General features: G+C 45.1%; 1 protein-coding gene across 2 annotated transcripts in view; it reads right to left on the reverse strand.

The window, feature by feature from the left end:
- Positions 1 to 19,455, reverse strand: part of GUCY1A2 (guanylate cyclase 1 soluble subunit alpha 2) — a 146,737-nt gene that overhangs the window by 54,834 nt on the left and 72,448 nt on the right. For both annotated transcript variants that reach the window (XM_081002045.1, XM_081002046.1), the window contains exon 5: positions 17,624 to 18,109. In XM_081002045.1, coding sequence (XP_080858171.1) covers positions 17,624 to 18,109 — 486 coding nt within the window. The remainder of the gene's footprint in view (positions 1 to 17,623; positions 18,110 to 19,455) is intronic.

Below are 19,455 nucleotides of genomic sequence, written 5' to 3' on the forward strand. Positions count from 1 at the left end.
GCATACGTGACAGCTGGCAGAAGAACCACCTTTGTCAAGCAAATGCTTGATGGGTTTTACAGCCTGATCTGCAAGTTTTGTCCCACTGAGTTCAGTGAAGCCGATGCTCAGGTAACAGTCTTAGATGAAGACAACAAGGAGTCGAACTTTGTAGGCAGGAACAGAGGATGTTGCTTTAGAACTGGGGGTTGTCATGAGACTTTCACATAGTTGCCTATGTATGCCCTAAGCAGGGTTGCAATATCTTGAAGAGGAAAAAAAGAGGACAGCCTGAGCCACTGCCAGCCTGAGACAAGGAAAGAGGTGTGCGGGCATGTGGGACCACAGCTGCCAAGCCCACATGACTGTTTGCCCAATTCGGACTGGAAGCAGCTATGGTGTGCAGAGCAGCCCAAGCCCACCCCCAAGCCCCTCCAAATACCCCCCCCCCCCAAAAAAACCAGACTTCCTTTAAAATCTGCCTGGGTGGGCATGTTGGCCCCGCAAAAGAGGACATGTCCAGGTTTTCCTGGACATATGGCAACCCTAGTCCTAAGTCTCTGTCCCACTGACAGCACAACTTACTCAGCACAGATTGCAAACTGGGTAGTTGAACCCCAATGAATTTTAAAGCACCATCACTTGTTGACCACAGATATATTTGGTGCCCAAGAAAATGAATAAGGGAATTTGTTTCAGAATGAAGGATACAGTGGTACCTCAGGTTACAGACGCTTCAGGTTACAGACTCCACTAACCCAGAAATAGTACCTCGGGTTAAGAACTTTGCTTCAGGATGAGAACAGAAATTGCACGGCGGCAGCGGGAAGCCCTATTAGCTAAAGTGGTACCTCAGGTTAAGAACAGTTTCAGGTTAAGAACGGACCTCCAGAACGAATTAAGTTCTTAACCTGAGGTACCACTGTATATTGTTATTTTTTTAATATTGATGCATAAAAGAAAGATAAAAACAGAAACCTCAGGCATGAGCTAGTGTTATATTAGAGGTGGAAGATTGGAAAATATCTTATAACAAGCCATACCAACTGGCTATCTGGCTTAATACTGTCCACAGTGATTGGCAGCCTCTCTCCAGGGTTTCAGACAGGAGTCTCTTGCAACCATCCTGGAAATGCTGGGGACTGAACCAGGGACCTTGTGCATCATGAACAGCAAATGCTCCACCACTCAGCTATGATCCTTCCACTTGTGGAAGAGATGTCTTGTGTCAAATAGCAGCATTTCCAATTGTTGCTCTCTGGACTCTCTCCTCCGCTTCCTCCCCTCCTCTTTTGCTTTAAAATACTGGTTTGAAATAAGCCTCAAAATGTAATCACAGGGGGTCACACTTACGGCTTGTCTGATGCATGCCTTTCGCGGCAAAAAATCAGACAAGCCCGGTGCACTGAAAAGAGCAGCTGCAGAGGGAATATGCTGCTATTTCGGCCTGGCTTCTTGCAGCAGGATCCCTGTAAAAGCTTAATAGACAATTTGGATTATAACTGTTGCAGCTGAGGACTCGTCACTACTCTCCACCCCACCCCACCCCCCACAAAATGAACAAGCTTGCAACGTCTCTCTCTTAATCCAAGCTTAAATCCCACCAATGCTATAAAATTCAACAATGTAAAAGAGGAAAAAATGCATTTTACTGGAGGAGGGGTAGAGCAGACACACACTGCCCACTTCACAATTCAGTATCTAAGCTTCTTCCGATTACAGGACAAAGATTTGAGGTTGATACTAGAACAGCATGGACATTTGACTTCAGGTTGCAAATTTAAGAAATGCTGCATTTTACATTTGTCAACTTTCCAGTTCATCTTGAATTATTTTAATTATTGCACCATCATTGTGAAGGGACGCGGGTGGCGCTGTGGGTAAAACCTCAGTGCCTAGGACTTGCCAATCGCATGGTCGGCGGTTCGAATCCCCGCGGCGGGGTGAGCTCCCGTCGTTCGGTCCCAGCTCCTGCCCACCTAGCAGTTTGAAAGCACCCCTAAGTGCAAGTAGATAAATAGGTACCGCTTTATAGCGGGAAGGTAAACGGTGTTTCCGTGTGCGGCGCTGGTGCTGGCTCGCCAGAGCAGCTTCGTCACGCTGGCCACGTGACCCGGAAATGTCTCCGGACAGCGCTGGCCCCCGGTCTCTTAAGTGAGATGGGCGCACAACCCTAGAGTCAGACACGACTGGCCGGTACGGGCAGGGGTACCTTTACCTTTACCTTTTTTACCATCATTGTACATGCTGCTTTACAAAGTAATGTAACCAAAAAGCAAAGCTGGCTCCATAGGGAAGGAAATGCAAAAAGCCATAGTAAGACAATCCCACTATTAGGATCAACCAAAACGATCTCCCTAGTGTGTGGTGTGATGCCTAACCAGGCTGCCCCTTAATACCAGCTGTGCCTGTCAGAGGACCTGGAATGGTGGAAGCAAAGAAAGTGAGGAAGCTTAAGGGACTTCAGGTGAGTCTGCAGTCCAAGGTAGGGAAGGCTAGGTTGAGCTGAATAATTTCTGGCTGTAACTCAAGATGATTCAGTTGCCTAATGGGCTCTTCTAAGCTCAATGCACACCCAGACAAGTGCTGTACACATATGCAAGAGTTAGGGACTAGAAAGCTAAAGAAAGGTGGGGAAGGCAAAGCTGATTTGATACCAGGGAGCTGTTCACAGTGCTGAAGAAGGTTTGCTGACACTTAGAGCTCTAGTGGCGCTGTGGTCTAAACCACAGAGCCTAGGGCTTGCCGATCAGAAGGTCAGCAGTTCGAATCCCCGCGACGGGGTGAGCTCCCGTTGCTCGGTCCCTGCTCCTGCCAACCTAGCAGTTCGAAAGCATGTCAAAGTGCAAGTAGATAAATAGGTACCGCTCCAGCAGGAAGGTAAACGGCGTTTCCGTGCACTGCTCTTCTTCGCCAGAAGCGGCTTAGTCATGCTGGCCACATGACCCAAAAGCTGTAAGCCGGCTCCCTTGGCCAGTAAAGCAAGATGAGCGCCGCAACCCCAGACTCGTCCATGACTGGACCTAACAGTCAGGGGTCCCTTTACCTTTACTACTGCATACACCTTGGGTAGCATTTGTTCCATCATGTGACATCTCCTTGTAGGTAGCTTCTGGGGAGGAGGACAAACCACAGGGTTTGCAAACCACATTAAAAACAACCTTTTTCGCCTGCCCTTCCCCCCCCCCACTCACCTCCATTTCCCTCCTGACATGCCTACGGTAAAAACCATTCAACCTCTACTCTGGCTCACACCAGATGTTTTGGAAGGCAATGGGATATTTGCAAAACTACTAAATAGAGGCTGTTAGCCATGATGACTATGTTCTGTGTCTATGGGCAAAGACACTGCTGCTTCTGAATACCAGTCGCTGAAAACTACAGGAGGGCAGAGGGCTCTTGTGCTTGGGTCCCCGCTTGGGGGTTTCCAACCGGCTGCTGTGAGGACAGGATGCTGAACTAGGTGGGCCATTGGCCTGATCCAGCGGGCCCTTCTTATGTTCTTAATGGAGTGAACATGAGAACTGCACCACTAACAGTTATTTTAGTTGCAAACACAGCCTGTGGTTTATTGGTTAATCACAAGTGCATATATTGATTCCTCCCACCCATCAACCCCAGTTTGTTTCCAATATGGTTGTTGCTATCTACAGTTGTTGCCTAGTGCTAACTTACAACCCATGGAAGACAATCTCACTCGGCTACGAATGATCACCAAAGGAGAAGAAGAGGAACCCATGAACCCATCGCCCCCGAACACAGCTTCTGAAAGGCCATTTTTTAACATAATGGGAGCTCCTCTCTTTAATAACACAATCACAGAAGTACCCTTATAAGAGTCTTTGGTGTCTTTGTGGGGATGTTAGCAGAATCAACTCAATGAATTAGCCAAACCTACTTACTGTTGCAAAATTCTTGACAAGTGCACATCTTTTTTTATTCCACTTCAATAACCTTTGATTAAAATGGATTGGGCAGTGGGAGTGGAGAGAAAGCATTTGTTCTAGTTCACTCTGAGCCGATCAACAAGTTCTATAGTTTCATGAATATCTGCTAAAATAAATTCACTCGCTGCATTTCAGCTTATGTATGCATGTATGTATGCATGTATTATTGTATTATTTATATGTTAGCCACTCTGAGCCTGGCTCTGGCCAGGGAGGACGGGATACAAATAAAAATTATATTATTATTATTATTATTATTATTATTATTACTATTATTATTACTACATACAAACCTTATATTATGTGTAATTCTACACACACACACACACACACACACACACACGGAAATGAAGTTTGCATTTATAGATCAGTATTTATTGCTGCAACTGAGAGTGCTCTGCTCTCCCAAATAAAAATATTCAAGAAGCAAAGCAAATCCCACACCTCAATAGTCCTCCCTCCAGTTAATGCTGAGAGAAATTGTCCACCCGTGTGCTATGTCATTTGCAAGCTGTAAAAGAGCCCAACTTTTAGCCAGCTTTTCTAGGCAGAGCCTGAATGTGCAGAATTGGTGTGAAACTCAATATACAGTATCCCAGAGCTGCCATTTCCCTTTCCCCACAAGCCCTTTGAAGCAACACTTTCATGCGTTGCATCCATTATTAGTTCTACTCATGGTAGACCCATTGGAACTGATGGATGCAGCTAATTTAGAGCCATTAATTTCCATGGGTCTACTCAGAGTAAGACTTAGTTGGCTACAATCCATTGTTCTTAGGCATTCCCTAAGCCATATCTCAAACCCAGGTAATATACATTTTTTACCCCTCCTCTATCTGTATTTTATTTTTCTATTCTCACATTTATTTTTATTCACCATATCCATTATTTTTATTGTACCTTGTATGTGTTTATGCCAATAAACCTTTGATCAAAAAAAAAAGAAAGTCACAAGCAGGACCCTGCATTTAGCCAAAAACCAATCTGGAAGCCAGCGAAACTCACAAAAGACCAGTTTCACATGTTCCTGGCAGCTAGCTAGTGATTGACAGAAGACATGCTGCTGAATTCTGGGCCAACTGTATGTTAGTCTTCTAGACTGTCACTACAAAGCACATTGCAGCAATAGTCAAGCCAAGATGTTACCATAGCATCCATGACAACTGCCACATTAATTTTAAGGTGAAACAGATGGATGGCAACAACAAAGTTAGTATGAAATCTGACAGATCTTCCTTTTCCCTCCTGCACATTCCTTTCCGTGGCATACCGAGTAGGCCGAGTAGGGGGCTTCCTCTCCCTTACATCATTGGTTCAAAACTATGCTTAGCCATACCATGGTTTGGCTTAGCATGAGAGTAGATTGCGGTTTCTTTGCTACCTCCTGGTTGTTTAGTTGCTGTGCCAAACTGAGCTAAGTCAGTCTGAACCTGAGCTTGTGATTTTCTTCTCTCCAGACTAAACACAAGCTGTAAACCAAGAACAAAATTCTTCCCCCAGATCCTGCATGCTCACACGAAGCAATGGTTTGTCTTCACATGATGTGTGAACCAGACCTATAGCAATAGTAACATTTAGCACGTGAATGTAGAGGAATACACACATGTTTTCCATTGAAAAAGAAGAGAGAGAATGAACCTCAAAAAGAAAAAGAAAAAGTTCTACATGTTGTGATCTTGTATCTTAGGACAACCTTGCCGCCTGATAGTTTTATAGACAGGACTGCTGTTTGACGCTGCTGTACCTCTGCTTGCCTGCCAATCAAACTGCAGGATGCTCTCTGCCTTGATTTCAGAGATTTCTTTAGCCTTTGCTGGAGACTGCCAATAAAATAACCCCTCCCTGCCTTCCTCCTGTTGTATCCCTTTTATCTATTTTGTCTAAAAGCAAAGTACAGGGGACTGACAGAAAAGCAAAAGTGACTCAGAACATGAGGACTTGTGCTGGCTTTGTGTTGGTGCAGCGATTATTATTTTTTAGCCTGGGGTACTTATCATCCACCTTCCTCCAACCCAGGGGCGGAGGAAGTGGGGGCAGGCCGCCCCGGGTGTCACCACTGAGGGGGGTGACAAAATGTCAGGCAGCACTCAACGCAGGGCCTGCAGCGCCCCCGAGCCACACGTCTCTCCTGGGAGTGACGCGGTGGCTTGGGTGCCCGCAGGCTCCGTGCTGCTCCAAATGGTCTACCCACTGCCTCCCCCTCAGCTGTAGGGCGGCTGAGTGGGAGGAGGCAGGCAGACTCATCAGAGGCCCCACAGAGCGTCCTGCGCTGGCTCACCCCGCCCCTGGCCCCAGGCACCCGATCAGCTTGCTCCATCGCTGTTCCAACCACAGCGAAGAAAAGGCCTCACTAGCCAGAGATTAACTTACCCCAGTGAGTCCTGAAAATGAGATGAATAGGGCTGGGCAATATATTGATATATTGCCCCAAACCGGTTTGCAGTTCATATCGTGATAACAGTTTCATAGTTTTTGACCTGGCAATATAATGCAAATCATGATATGTGTGTGTGTGTGTGTGTGTGCGTGGTAAACGCTATGAAAAAAATCACAATGTGGGGAAAACCGTGAAGCCATCCAATGCCTAATAAATAACAACAATTTATTTATACTCCACCCATCTGGCTAGGCTTCCGCAGCCACTTTGGGTGGCTCCCAACAGAATATTAAAAACAAGATAAAACATCAAACATTAAAAACTTCCCTAAACAGGGGCTGCCTTCATATGTCTTCTAAAAGTCAGGTAGTTATTTATTTCCTTGACATCTGATGGGAGGGTGTTCCACAGGATGGGTGCCACTATCGAGAAGGCCCTGTGCCTGCTTCCCTGTAACCTTACTTCTCACAGTGAGGAAACTGCCAGAAGGCCCTCGGAGCTGGACCTCAGTGTCCAGGCTGAACAATGGGGGTGGAGACACTCCTTCAGGTATACTGCTCCATCCTTATTTCAGACATTGTGATATATCAGTATATATCACGAAGCTAAAAACCAGATATCACCCAGCCTTACTATCCACCTCTACGTATGTAGTTCCATCTTTATTTCAGATATTGGTATATTGCAAGGTTTAGCTGGTAATATCCTGATGTTGGAAACCAGGTATTGCCCAGCCCTAGAGATGAGTTCTCAGAATATGTGCTATGAAAATTCACTCAACAGGAGAGCCAGTGTGGTGTAGTGGTTAAGAGCGGTGGACTCGTAATCTGGTGAACCGGGTTCGCTTCCCCGCTTCTCCACATGCAGCTGCTGGGTGACCTTGGGCTAGCCACACTTTTTGAAGTCTCTCAGCCCCACTCACCTCACAGTTTGTTGTGGGGGAGGAAGGGAAAGGAGAATGTTAGACACGTTGAGACTCCTTCGGGTAGTGATAAAGCGGGATATCAAATCCAAACTCTTCTTCTCAGCAAGGGGAATATGAACCTGAGCTTGCTGGATCAGACCAGTGGCCCTAGCACTCTGTTCGGCCTGCAATTCCTCAACAGCTCCCAGTGTAGCAACCTCTATCCTTGATCGTCTTCCGCTTGTTCACAGCCTAAGTTGCTGTTCTTCCTTTTAAAAAAGAAGACGCTATCAAGAGACTTTCACACATCTCCTGCATTGCTGCCTACTTTGGCACTAAAAGGATGTAATCTTTAACATACTTAATTGAAAGGAAGCCCCACAAAAATAAATGAGACCTGCCTTCAAGCAAATGTGCTTAAGACTTGCGTTTAAGTGCTCCTCTGTATTCTGCTTTCATTTAAAATGGATGACAACTGTTACATTCCTTTTAATATGTGCCATTTTTATCTTCTCTCCCAAAATGCTTTATGAATTAAATATAGGGAAGAAGATTAAAGGGGGAGAAATAAAGAGGCAGAATTAAAAAAAAAATGGTTGCACAAGCAAGGGTGAAAAGAAAGAATTTTCAGGAAGAACTCAGAATAGATTGAGAGTTGATTAGATACAAGAAAGCTGTTCCTGGAGAAGATGAGAAAGATACATTTCTGATTGAGAGTCTGTCTGGGATTACCTAAAACAGATTAGATAAGAGCACAGCCAGGCTAAAGCTCCATCGATCCTCAGAGCTAAATTTAAAATAATCGCATTTGAAGCACCTTGAAAATATCTCATTCAAGACAGTCCTATGATTTTAACAACAACTTGACAACTTGATTTGGTAAAGATAATTTGTGCATGATCTCTTGCCCATTTGCAAGGCAAAGCTATGCACCATGTGACCCAACAAGCCAAACCAGGGATACTGGCGTCTTAACAGACCATGAGCTTGAACGTCTTGTGATAGGAAGCCAAAGTTCAATGGCTCCATTTCCATATTTGGCAAATGCTTTTAGGGATTTCGGAACATTTTAGTGGCTCCACTCGCTGTTTTATCTTTTGTCGTTTTTGGGGGGGGGGGTGTTTTTAATTTGATACACCGCTTACCGTGTTCTTTGTTCCCATTTGTTGTGCAATCAGCAATGAGGCACTTCTCAAAAGGAAAATTACAAATCCTGCAGACAGGGAAGAGTGCAGTGCTTCCCTTTCCCAAACCCGTGATGCTGATGGCTGGGAAGGGGTTAAGAGTGTGCTGCAAGCTGAAGGCCAGGGTGGAAGCTCTGAGCTGTACTGCAGCAGAAGCCCTGAGCTTTGCCTAAGCGGGCAAGAAGTTATCACTGGTTAGTTCTCTAGTTGGCGGCAGCCAGCAGAAATCAGCCCAAATCAACTGCCATTGGCAGCTTACCAGTTGACAACAGCCAGGAGAACACATCAGACCAGGGTGTTTCAGAGTGCCAGAGGATCCCTTGGGGGCCCTGATCCTCTAGTCCCTCCGCTGTGCTTTCCTGGAGCAGCTGCAGTGAAACCAGAAAGCACTCCACACTTTTCACCACAGGCACTGCAAGTGGCAGCCTAGGCTTCCTACTCCTGCGTCACAGCGCAATCCTAAGCACATCTCCCCAGAAGCTAGTCCTACTGGGTTCTATAGGGCCTACTTCCAGGAAAATGGGTGCAGAATTGCAGCCTTTATAAGTACGTCAGTAAATGTATAAGCCACATCCACATGTTTTTCTACATGCCAAGAAAATCCAGTTGTGGCCACTACTTGCAAGAGTCGTCATAGCATGCACACCACTCTTTGAAAGTTTATAATGGTTTACATACATTCTCCTTTATTCACACTCAATTATGCTTCATATTCTCATGCTCAAGGAGCTCTAATTATAGTCTTTGCCATACTCAGTTTATGCTTCTAATAATACTCAGGCCCAGGAAAGTAGATTAATACTCATATTCAATCATAGAAAGAGAAACCTACATCACTTTTACTTCTGTGTTGCAGCAGGATTTGGCTGCTGATTCAAACCTTAAATCTTCTGCAGACCTTCATTTTCCTGCAGTTTCTTTCTCCGTGCAAACCTGAGGCTCCTTCTTCCAGCAGCGCAGCAATGCTGCATCCACAAGGGAGCCAGGCTTTTGAAAACCAGCCTACGTGAGTGGCACATAGTCCACTGGTTGGTGGGAACCCATTCCCAAGCGAACGGGAAGAGATTCTAAATGGCAACCCATCCATCTGCTTAAAAGTGTGCTCTTCTGAGGGCTGCCTCCCCTCTGCAAATCCCAGTTCCTTCCCCAAGAGTCTAATTATGAAGCAATTGCTTTCGTGAGCCCTACAGGCATTTAAACACTCCCTCCCTTTCTCTCTCTCTCTTAATGATCTTTCACAATGGCAAGCCCAGGAAAGCACTGGTTCTACCACCTCTGCTTAGCAGTCAGGGCAGGAAGCCTCGAGAACCCAGGATAAAGGGAAATTCTGACGAGAACAATGTGTTGAGCCATAGACAGCTATTTTCAAGGGAATGGAAAGAAGCAATCAATTCTCGACATGTACTCTCTCTACCTGATATTAAATGACATTTTGTCATTTTTTTTTCCCCTCCGAGTAAAAAAAAACCAAACACAAGACTTTACAGCAACTGGCAGTCTAAAACCTCAACTATATAAAAAACAAAACACATGGGAGGAATTTTTCAAAAGCGCACAGGAATCACGATTTTATCTTAAGCATTTTTTTTTCTACTCGGAAGTAAGTCCTACGGAGCTCAATAAAACTCTTTTGAGGGCTTGCATAGCAGCAAGCGCCTTTGGATTTGATTGGACTTGCTTCTGAGTAGGCATGCATAAGATTGGGCTGCTAGGCTCAGCAGGTTCAACTGAAATCAGAGGGATTTAGTTCAGTGCATAGGATGAGGCTGTGTAAGCCACAGTTTTGTCAGTCATAAATGGAATATGGATCACCCTATTGTCAGAGAGAGAATCATCAGAGAATCATAGAGTTGGAAGGGACCTGGAGTCATCTAATCCAACCCCCTGCAATGGAGGAATCTCGACATGTGGGGCCTCATCCAATCTGAAACCACACCGGCCGCTGCTTAGCTTCGCAAACATACTAGCAGTTTTATTGCTGCACCAGTAGGGTTCATCATACATAAACTCCTTTTAAAACCAAGGAGGCTGCAAAGCCTTCCCCCAGGTGAATCTGTCAACTTCAGATTCTCAATTTTCCAACAGTAAATTCAGTTCTACACATTTCTGAATCAGTTTATGATAAATGTCCTTTTGGAAATTCATTGGCCTTTTTTGGTGACCAATTCTCCTAGTATACAGCACACAATTTTGTATGTAATTTCCCGTTATATACATGCTTTTGAAAGCAATCTTCCCATAGCATATTTTGTATGTTATTTACACCAACATTTGCATTTTTATGCACATTGCTTGGCCAGAGAACCAACTGCATTGCAAAATTCGGAGCTGCCTTTTTTCTTAGTAAAGCTTCTAGGTGAATCCCTTTTTTAATCTTTGCAGCAACATGCCGGCTGCTTTGGTGGCATTTCTGCCGATCAAAGGGCTCGCAAAAGCACATAAGCCTTGATGAATATAAAGTAAAACAACTTAAGTTGTCAAGCCTATTTATTTAATCAGATTTGGTTATCAGATTTATATCGTGCCCATTCGCTAAGCGGTTTAGAGTGGTATACAGGGATCATATTACTGTATTCTCAGAAAAGACTGCTTGGGGAAAGATAACCTGAAAGAAAGGGTGATTTGCTCAAAGTCAATCAGTGAATGTCATTGCTGAGCAGGGGTTTGGACTCTCTACCTCATGGGTAGGCAAACTAAGGCCCGGGGGCCGGATCCGGCCCAATCGCCTTCTAAATCCGGTCCATGGATGGTCCAGGAATCAGCGTGTTTTTACATGAGTAGAATGTGTGCTTTTATTTAAAATGCATCTCTGGGTTATTTGTGGGGAATAGGAATTCATTCATTTTTCCCCCTTCAAAATATAGTGCGGCCTCCCACAAGGTCTGAAGGACAGTGGACCAGGCCCCTGCTGAAAAAGTTTGCTGACCCCTGCTCTAGCTGAAACCCAGGCCTTTTAATTTCCAAGTACAAAATTTGTAATTTTGGTGGGATATAACCCACCTAAGATTGTGCAAATATTCATCTTTTACAAGCCAGCTCAGGTCATTGTTTCCTTGGCTTTGTCTGCTTCTGTACTGACCCACGCCATTGGGTTATGAAGAAGATGCTCAAACTAGCCAGGAATAGAAATATTTGTCTGAGGGCTTATCCATACTTCCTGCTTTCTCCCGGGGAAAACTGCTCTTTAGAGCTCAATTGGAGCAAATACCAATTTGAATTTTCTCCAGATCGACATTTGCTCCGATTTAAAGCTGAAGTGTGGGTTTTCCCTGGGAAAGAAACATGGCAAGGGAGAAACCGCTTGGGTGTCAAGCAGAAAATCTCTCAGACCTGTACTTTCTAGGCACAGGACAAATGAAAGTATGGCCACTATTGAGGTCTAGGCCGCCACCTTGCTACTGCAGCAAAGCCATTCGCGGCACTCCTACAGGGCTCTCGGGCAGTGGATCAGCCACACCCTGGGAGGGTCCTTCTTCAGAGTGGCGCATACTGAGAGAGGCGGCCCCAGGGAGTGCCTGCGCCGCTGCCACTTTGCAGATGAGCAAATATTGCTTTACAAGATTGACAGTGTCCTGCTGTTAAAGCTGAAAGGGTATTTTCTACCACTGCAGCAAAGTGGAAGCAGAGCAAGCACTCTCCTACCCCGCCATGGCCTGGGAAGACCCTATGTTCCCCTGGGTCCTTCATCAGAGCAAAACATGGTTGTATATAATGCTCTTGAGAGCCTCAGCATGACCACAGCTGCTGCAGAGGGGAGACAGTATCAACTCTCCCTCAAATAGCATCATTACTTGTGCCAGCCCTTTTCTGCTCTATTCCTGCCCATCTAAACATTGTTGCTGCTTCCTCTGCTTTCTTGGCTTAACCATAGAAAGGTAAAAGGACCCCTGACCGTTAGGTCCAGTCATGGCCGACTCTGGGGTTGCGGCGCTCATCTCGCTTTATTGGCCGAGGGAGCTGGCGTACAGCTTCCGGGTCATGTGGCCAGCATGACTAAGCCGCTTCTGGTGAACCAGAGCAGCACACGGAAACGCCATTTACCTTCCCGCCAGAGTGGTACCTATTTATCTACTTGCACTTTGACGTGCTCTCAAACTGCCAGGTGGGCAGGAACTGAGACCGAGCAACGGGAGCTCACCACGTTGCAGGGATTCGAACTGCCGACCTTCTGATCGGCAAGTCCTAGGCTCTGTGGTTTAACCCACAGCGCCACCCGCGTCCCTGGCATAATCTCTGAAGCAACATGGGTTAACCATATGGACGATCAAATCAGGTTTCATGTAGTGAATGGGACAGTATTCCTCTCAATCAGCTTTAGCTATGTGATGACCTCACTGAGGACACAGGTTTAAATGAATAAGCAAACAGTCCCGTAAGGGATGCTGAGAAGGAATGACTAAAGGGAATCCTTTCTTTGGCAGAAAACGTGAAGAAGAAAAAAGTTAAGAGGAGCTTCTGCTCAACTCTGGGGCAAGTTAGCACAGTAATTCAAAATGTTCTGAGAAAACCGAAGCTCTCCATTTCAAGTTGCTTCCAGCAACAGTGGATTAAGCAGCAATCCTATGATCATTTACATAGCAAGTTCCACAGCACTCAACGGGGCTGTATCCTGAGTAGACCTGTACAGGACTGCATTGCACACGTAATGTTCTGATTGCCTACATGCGTTTTTGTAAAAAGAGAGAGAGAAGAGCGTAGATTATGGCTCATACATGATCTCTCCTCCCCTTTGCTATCACGTAAGCCATCTCCTTTGTGATAATCTAATATCTCTATAGCAACTACACCAATTACTTACATAGGAGAATAACATCAGGGAAGTATATTTTTAGATGTTGTTTAATGTGTAATTTAGCAGCAGGAAACAAAAAGGCGAGCCACCTCCATGCCAGCAAGTGCTTTAAGACCTACAAACCAGAATCTGAAGATGTCTGATTTAACCTTTGTTTCACACTTGTGCCAATCTCTTTTAATCATTATTTTCAAGGCCACACATTTTCTTGATGCAATGTTTGATTTGCTTTTTCGATGCAATGACTGCTCTAAATGAGTTCTGATTCTGTCGCCCCCCCCCCCCAAATCCTGAGATCAATCTGATATAAACCAGGTTACAAATATTTCAATTAATAAATAAAATAAATATACGAAACCTGTTCTGCTTCAGCACATTTGAAAAGCTGTACATAACGCTCATCTATGCAGCTATATGTCTGGTGGTTTGTAGGGTTGTTTCACATATTTTAAGCTACTTATGCAAGATGATGACCCTTGTTTTATGAAAAAATAAAAAATGTGACTTTACTGACATGGGGCCGTTTATAGCCCTGCAGCTACACTGGTGCAAGGGAGCTCCATGCGTGCAACACAAATTACTATTTGTCTCCTATCCCCTCCAGCCTGCCCCCATTCAACTTCAGAATTAGCTCCAGAGGGTTGGGGAATCCTCAAGAGCAGATGAGGGCATGGGGGGAGGGGAGAGACAAGGAGGAGCATTGTGCCAATGGAATTCCCTTGGTACAGCATTGGACCCAACCTCCGGGGATTATAATGGATAGTCAGCATTCATAATTCATTTCATTATAGCTGTGACATAAAAATAGGCAATCTGGGGTAAAATGTCCCTGGTTCAGTTTGAGAGAGGGAGAGAGAGAGAGAGAGAGAGAGAGAGAGAGAGAGAGAATCATCCCATGTTTCCCATGTTTCTAGTAAGGTAAAAAAGGTAAAGGACCCCAGGATGGCTTTCAGGCCGAAGGAGCTGGCGTTTGTCCACAGACAGTTTTCCGGGTCATGTGGCCAGCATGACTCAACCACTACTGGTACACGGAGGACCGTGACGAGTGCCAGAACAGCGCACAGAAACGCCGTTTACCTTCCTGCCTCAGCGGTACCTATTTATCTGCTTGCACTGGCGTGTTTTTGAACTGCTAGGTTGGCAGGAGCTGAGACAGAGCAACGGGGGCTCACCCCGTCGCAGGGATCCAAACTGCCGACCTTCCGATCAGCAAGCCCAAACCATGTTTCTAGTACTCAGGCGGCAATGGGAAGGAAAATTGATTTGGTTCACCCTAAGCTGCACTTCCTGAAACAATTCACTGAGTTAAATTCAGCTACTTCTCCAGACTTTGTCACCCACTTCTCCAACCAAATATATACAAGGAATTTATATTAAGGGGGCATGGCGGGGCGGGGTAACACAAAAAAACAGCAAAAAAACAAAAATGCTTTTGGTTGATGCTTTTGAATTATGGTGCTGGAGGAGACTCTTGAGAGTCCCATGGACTGCAAGAAGATCAAACCGATCCATTCTGAAGGAAATCAGCCCTGAGTGCTCACCGGAAGGACAGATCCTGAAGCTGAGGCTCCAATACTTTGGCCACCTCATGAGAAGAGAAGACACCCCCCCCCCCCCGGAAAAGACCCTGATGTTGGGAAAGATGGAGGGGACAAGGAGAAGGGGACGACAGAGGATGAAATGGTTGAACAGTGTTCTCGAAGCTACCAGCATGAGTTTGACCAAACTGTGGGAGGCAGTGGAAGACAGGAGTGCCTGGCGTGCTCTGGTCCATGGGATCACAAAGACTTGGAGATGACTAAACGACTAAACAACAACAACAAAAGGAGGTAAAAGTAAAAGCTAATTTAAAAACGGCATGCAAGACAGAAATGCTAAATCATCTAGTGATATAGTAAGAATAACAGGTCCTACCACACCCCAGCATTCATCACAGTAGTAGCAGCTGGCACCCCAGTTCATGACTGGGAATGAAATAGCAGAGCCCTCTAGGCCACATCACTGACTGTTTTTGAAAATTCTCTCTGTTTCAGAAGTGGCCTGTCAGGCAGCGCAGAGTTGCTAATTTTTGAGAAATGCAACCCCACCTAATTCTCTACATGCTTTTCTTGGATCCCATCCACTTTCTGCCATAAACCATTGGCCCTTCTGGAAGAAACTTTACTGCAATCTCTTCATCAGAGACCAAAGAGTTGATCCCACAAGTGAACCCGAGCTGTGAAAAGGATCAAAGTGGTGGTGTGTCAAGCAAATGTCTGTTTCTATGCCATCCTGCCCCTCCCCCCTCCCCCCGGTTTTCAAGTGCAATGCAGCAATTTCAAGCTCACAGACCTTTCATTCGTTCACATGACTGGCACCAGGAACTCGCTATGGGAATTCATGAGATTGATGCTTCGCTGGAACCAGAGCCCTGAGTGATCGTAACACAAGCTTAAGACAAACCTGCTAGATTTAAGCATTGCCTTGCACAGTGCCTTAAACAAAGCACATTGCAAAGCAGAAGACACCAAAACCTGAAGGACAGCACAAGTTTTCAAGGTGAGGCTGCAGAGAGTGATGGATAGCAGCAAATGGATTATTTACAGTGATTTGGGGTCCAGTCGGGCAGCCGCTGATAAATGTGGCCATCCATAGCAGAGAGAGAAATGCCAGTGGCCTTCGCTGTTCGCAGTCACTAGAACGATAAAACCTTGGTTTTCTGTTCAAGAAACTCCCTACATGAATATGGATTAGGGAGGCTCAACTACAGCTGTGGGAAATAAAAAACACCATACGGCAAGGATGTAAACAGAATGCAATTAAGCTTCAGTGCGGTTTGGGGATGAAAGGAGAGGATAGCTTGTGATTTATTTATTTTTATGTAGTGTTCAAAGTGTGGCCCTTTGGAGCCAGAAAAAAAGGTTTACCTCCTTTAAACAACCTCCTCAAATCCCTCCGTACTTGTTTATGTTGGACTCGGTACTTAGAAGGCAACATCCAAATATTTTAAATTATAATATCTTAAAATATGGCAAGGCTCATCCTCAATTGGTTTACAATCATTTTTTTCCCCTATCATGCAAACCTTGAAGGAATTTCCTTGCCTCTTAAGCATGCTGGAACTACGGACAAAGGAAGCTGATTGATGGATAATTATCTACAGCGAGAAATTCTTTGCATCAAGCTGTCAGGTACTTAGAAATAACAATCACCTGGAAAGTTTGGGGGTGGGGTGAAAAACATTTGCCTGCTATGACTTGGATCTTTTTTTTTTTTTTTTTTTTTTTTTAGGGATGAGACAAGCTATTTTTTTCTGTACTGAAAGCTGGCTGGATTTTGAGATGGCTGAACAGATGTAGTTACACGATTGTTAAGTACCCCACTACTACCGGCTCAACATATGTATTAAATAAACAGAAGATGGTACAAGTCTCCAGTCCTCTTTCCTCCAAAGAGGACTGCCTTAAGAAAAACTATCTCTCATCAACTCCCATGAGGGCTCCTGCCACTGAAAAACAATGGACTTGGACACTTCCACCTCACATTATATCACAGCTGTCAACTTACAGATTTGAAAATAAGGGACCAGCAGCCTCGAAAATAAGGGATCAGCAGCCAAAATAAGGGATTTTCCAAGCACAGGTATGCTCAACTTCTGAGCCCCTCCATGCCAAAGGCAGAAAGCCCAGCCAGCAGGCAAACAAAGCCTCAAGTGGTGGTTCCCACAGCACAGCAACCCGGCAAAGGAGATGCAGCAAGGAAAACCACCGTCACCTCTCTGCTGGGAAGCGCTGAGCAAAGGCGAGTCCCCAGGCAACGTGGCCGATTTGATCGGCACAAGGCATGCAAGCTCCATCCCCCAGTCGTTCTTAGACTCCTTATTGGGTGAGCAACGCAGCCAAGCAACCCTGTTGGAGCCTCCCTCCTCCCTGGCCCGCAGGGAGGGAGGGAGAGGAGCTGCTTCCTTTGAAACCCGGGAAATTTAAGGGACATCATCAATAAGGGACAGCAGCGGGACACAGCACTGGGATAAGGGACTTTCCCACCAAATAAGGGACGATTGACAGCTATGCATTATATAACCAGCACCCCAAACATAGCCTCTCTCAACATTTCCTTCTTCCATGCCTCCACAACTGATGGTTTTGTAATTAAGTGCCATACAGCTCCACGAATCTTCCCAGCGTTTAGCCTATTAAGTTCAAAGTTGCCACAATCTCTGAACCCTCATTCCAACCTCAATCTGCAGAGAGAGTGAGTAACAATTCCGTCAGTAGAAATACGATTGCTTATTCCACCAATTCCTACCATACCAAAATTGTCCTGTCCACCCCAAGTCAACTGCCCAGTGATCACCACCAGTCATCTAGACCAACCTTTATTTTACTGAGAAAACGTTATCCTTACTAGGCTATTGTCTAGAGGAGTTTAATAGGGCCAGAGGGAGCTGAAGGGTGTTACCTTATAGATATCCAGGAATCCACACTGATGGTCAAATCGCGTGTAGAGCTCGTTGAGCATGCTGATCACCTGCATGGGAGTGCACTGGGCGCAGACCGCCGTGAAGCCAACTATGTCAGAAAAGAGCATGGTGACATCGTCGAACTTCCTGGCCTGAACCTGCTGCCCTTGCCACAGCTGCTGAGCCACTTCTTCCGGGAAGATGGAAATAAGGAGATCCACCGTTTTCTTCTTCTCTTCTTCCAGGGCTTGATGCGTTTGTTCCAGCGTTGCCTTCAGTTTGTCCATCCGTTTCTTCAAGCCGTCCTGGGCTTTGGCCTGCTCCCCGACGAGGATGACGTCGCGGGTGGCATCGTGAATTGGTATGTCTGAAAGGTGGAGGCCTCGGCCCATGAGCTCATCCAGCTTGTCCACACAAGGAGAGCCCAAAAACAAGATGGAGTTTGATTCCGGGACGTGAATCATTTGTCCTTTGATTTCCATCACCTGCAAAGTACACAAATGTAGTAGTAGTAGTAATAATAATAATAATAATAATAATAATAATAAAATAATAATAATAAAATAATAATAATAATAATAATAATAATAATAATAATAATAATAATAATTTATTATTTATACCCCGCCCATCTGGCTGGGTTTCCCCAGCCACTCTGGGCGGCTTCCAACTGAATATTAAAAACAATACAGCATATATATATATATATATATATATATATCAAAGATTATGGGATAATACACACAGTGATTTGCGATCTCGATCACACGCAGTCTGTAGTCCGTTGGCAGTAGGAGTACAATATGGGCATGTCTTTAGGTTAACACCTTACATTAAAAACCTGACAGTACCAAATTATCGACGGTTATTCACCAAAGCCAGACTAAACGTCTTTCCTTCTGCAGTGTTCGATGGCAGGTTGAGAGGAGTTCCCTACCAGGACAGACTTTGCTCGTATGCTCAAGACATCAATTCTATAAAACATTATTTTGCTGCACTGTGCGAAATATGAGCAAGCCAGGGCTGAACTGATATTACCCTTGCTGGTACCTTTCCTGGGAAAATCAGAGACTCACTATGTCAGGTTCCTATTGGAGTGGCGAAGTTTTTATTGGTGGTTGCAAGAACCAATGATCCCCATCTTTAAGTCTGAACAAAATGCTTGTTTAACCTGGAGGTAGGCTGTCTGAATTGTGCATTGCTTTGTAACGATTGTTGGGTCTCTGGACCGTAATAAAGATTGATTGATTGATTGATTGATTGATTGATATACATATTAGCAATTATGCATGGCTAGACATCTCAAAGCAAGCTTTCAAACCTGTCAAAGGTCCAAAGGAGAATTTTAAGGTGCTTCCTAAGATGCACAGAACTACAGTTACAAAGTACCTTGGGAGGTCATCAAATCTCTGCTCAGTGCAGGATGGAATTGCAGAATCCCTGACAGATGAACATCCAAGCATCTACTTAAATACCTCCAGAGAAGAAGAGTCCGCCACCCAAACAGCCACTGTTTGGGAGGGCTCTATTTCCAAGGTTCATCTTATAACATTAATGCCAGGTAATACATATAAACATCAGCTTACAGGTTCAACTAATTTGCCCATTATACATTCTCTGTATATCTAAAGTCTGTACAGTCGTACCTTGGTTCTCGAACGGAATCCATTCCGGAAGTGTGTTCGACTTCCAAAACGTTCGGAAAGGCACAGCTTGCAGCCAATCAGAAGCCGTGGAAGCCGTGTGGGACATTCAGGTTCCAAAGAGTGTTCGCAAACCGGAACACTCACTTCCTGGTTTGCGGCGTTCAGGGGCAAAAACATTCGACTCG

This window comes from Podarcis pityusensis (genome assembly GCF_964106645.2).
Source record: "Podarcis pityusensis genome assembly, chromosome: 4".
NCBI classification, from domain to species: domain Eukaryota; kingdom Metazoa; phylum Chordata; class Lepidosauria; order Squamata; family Lacertidae; genus Podarcis; species Podarcis pityusensis.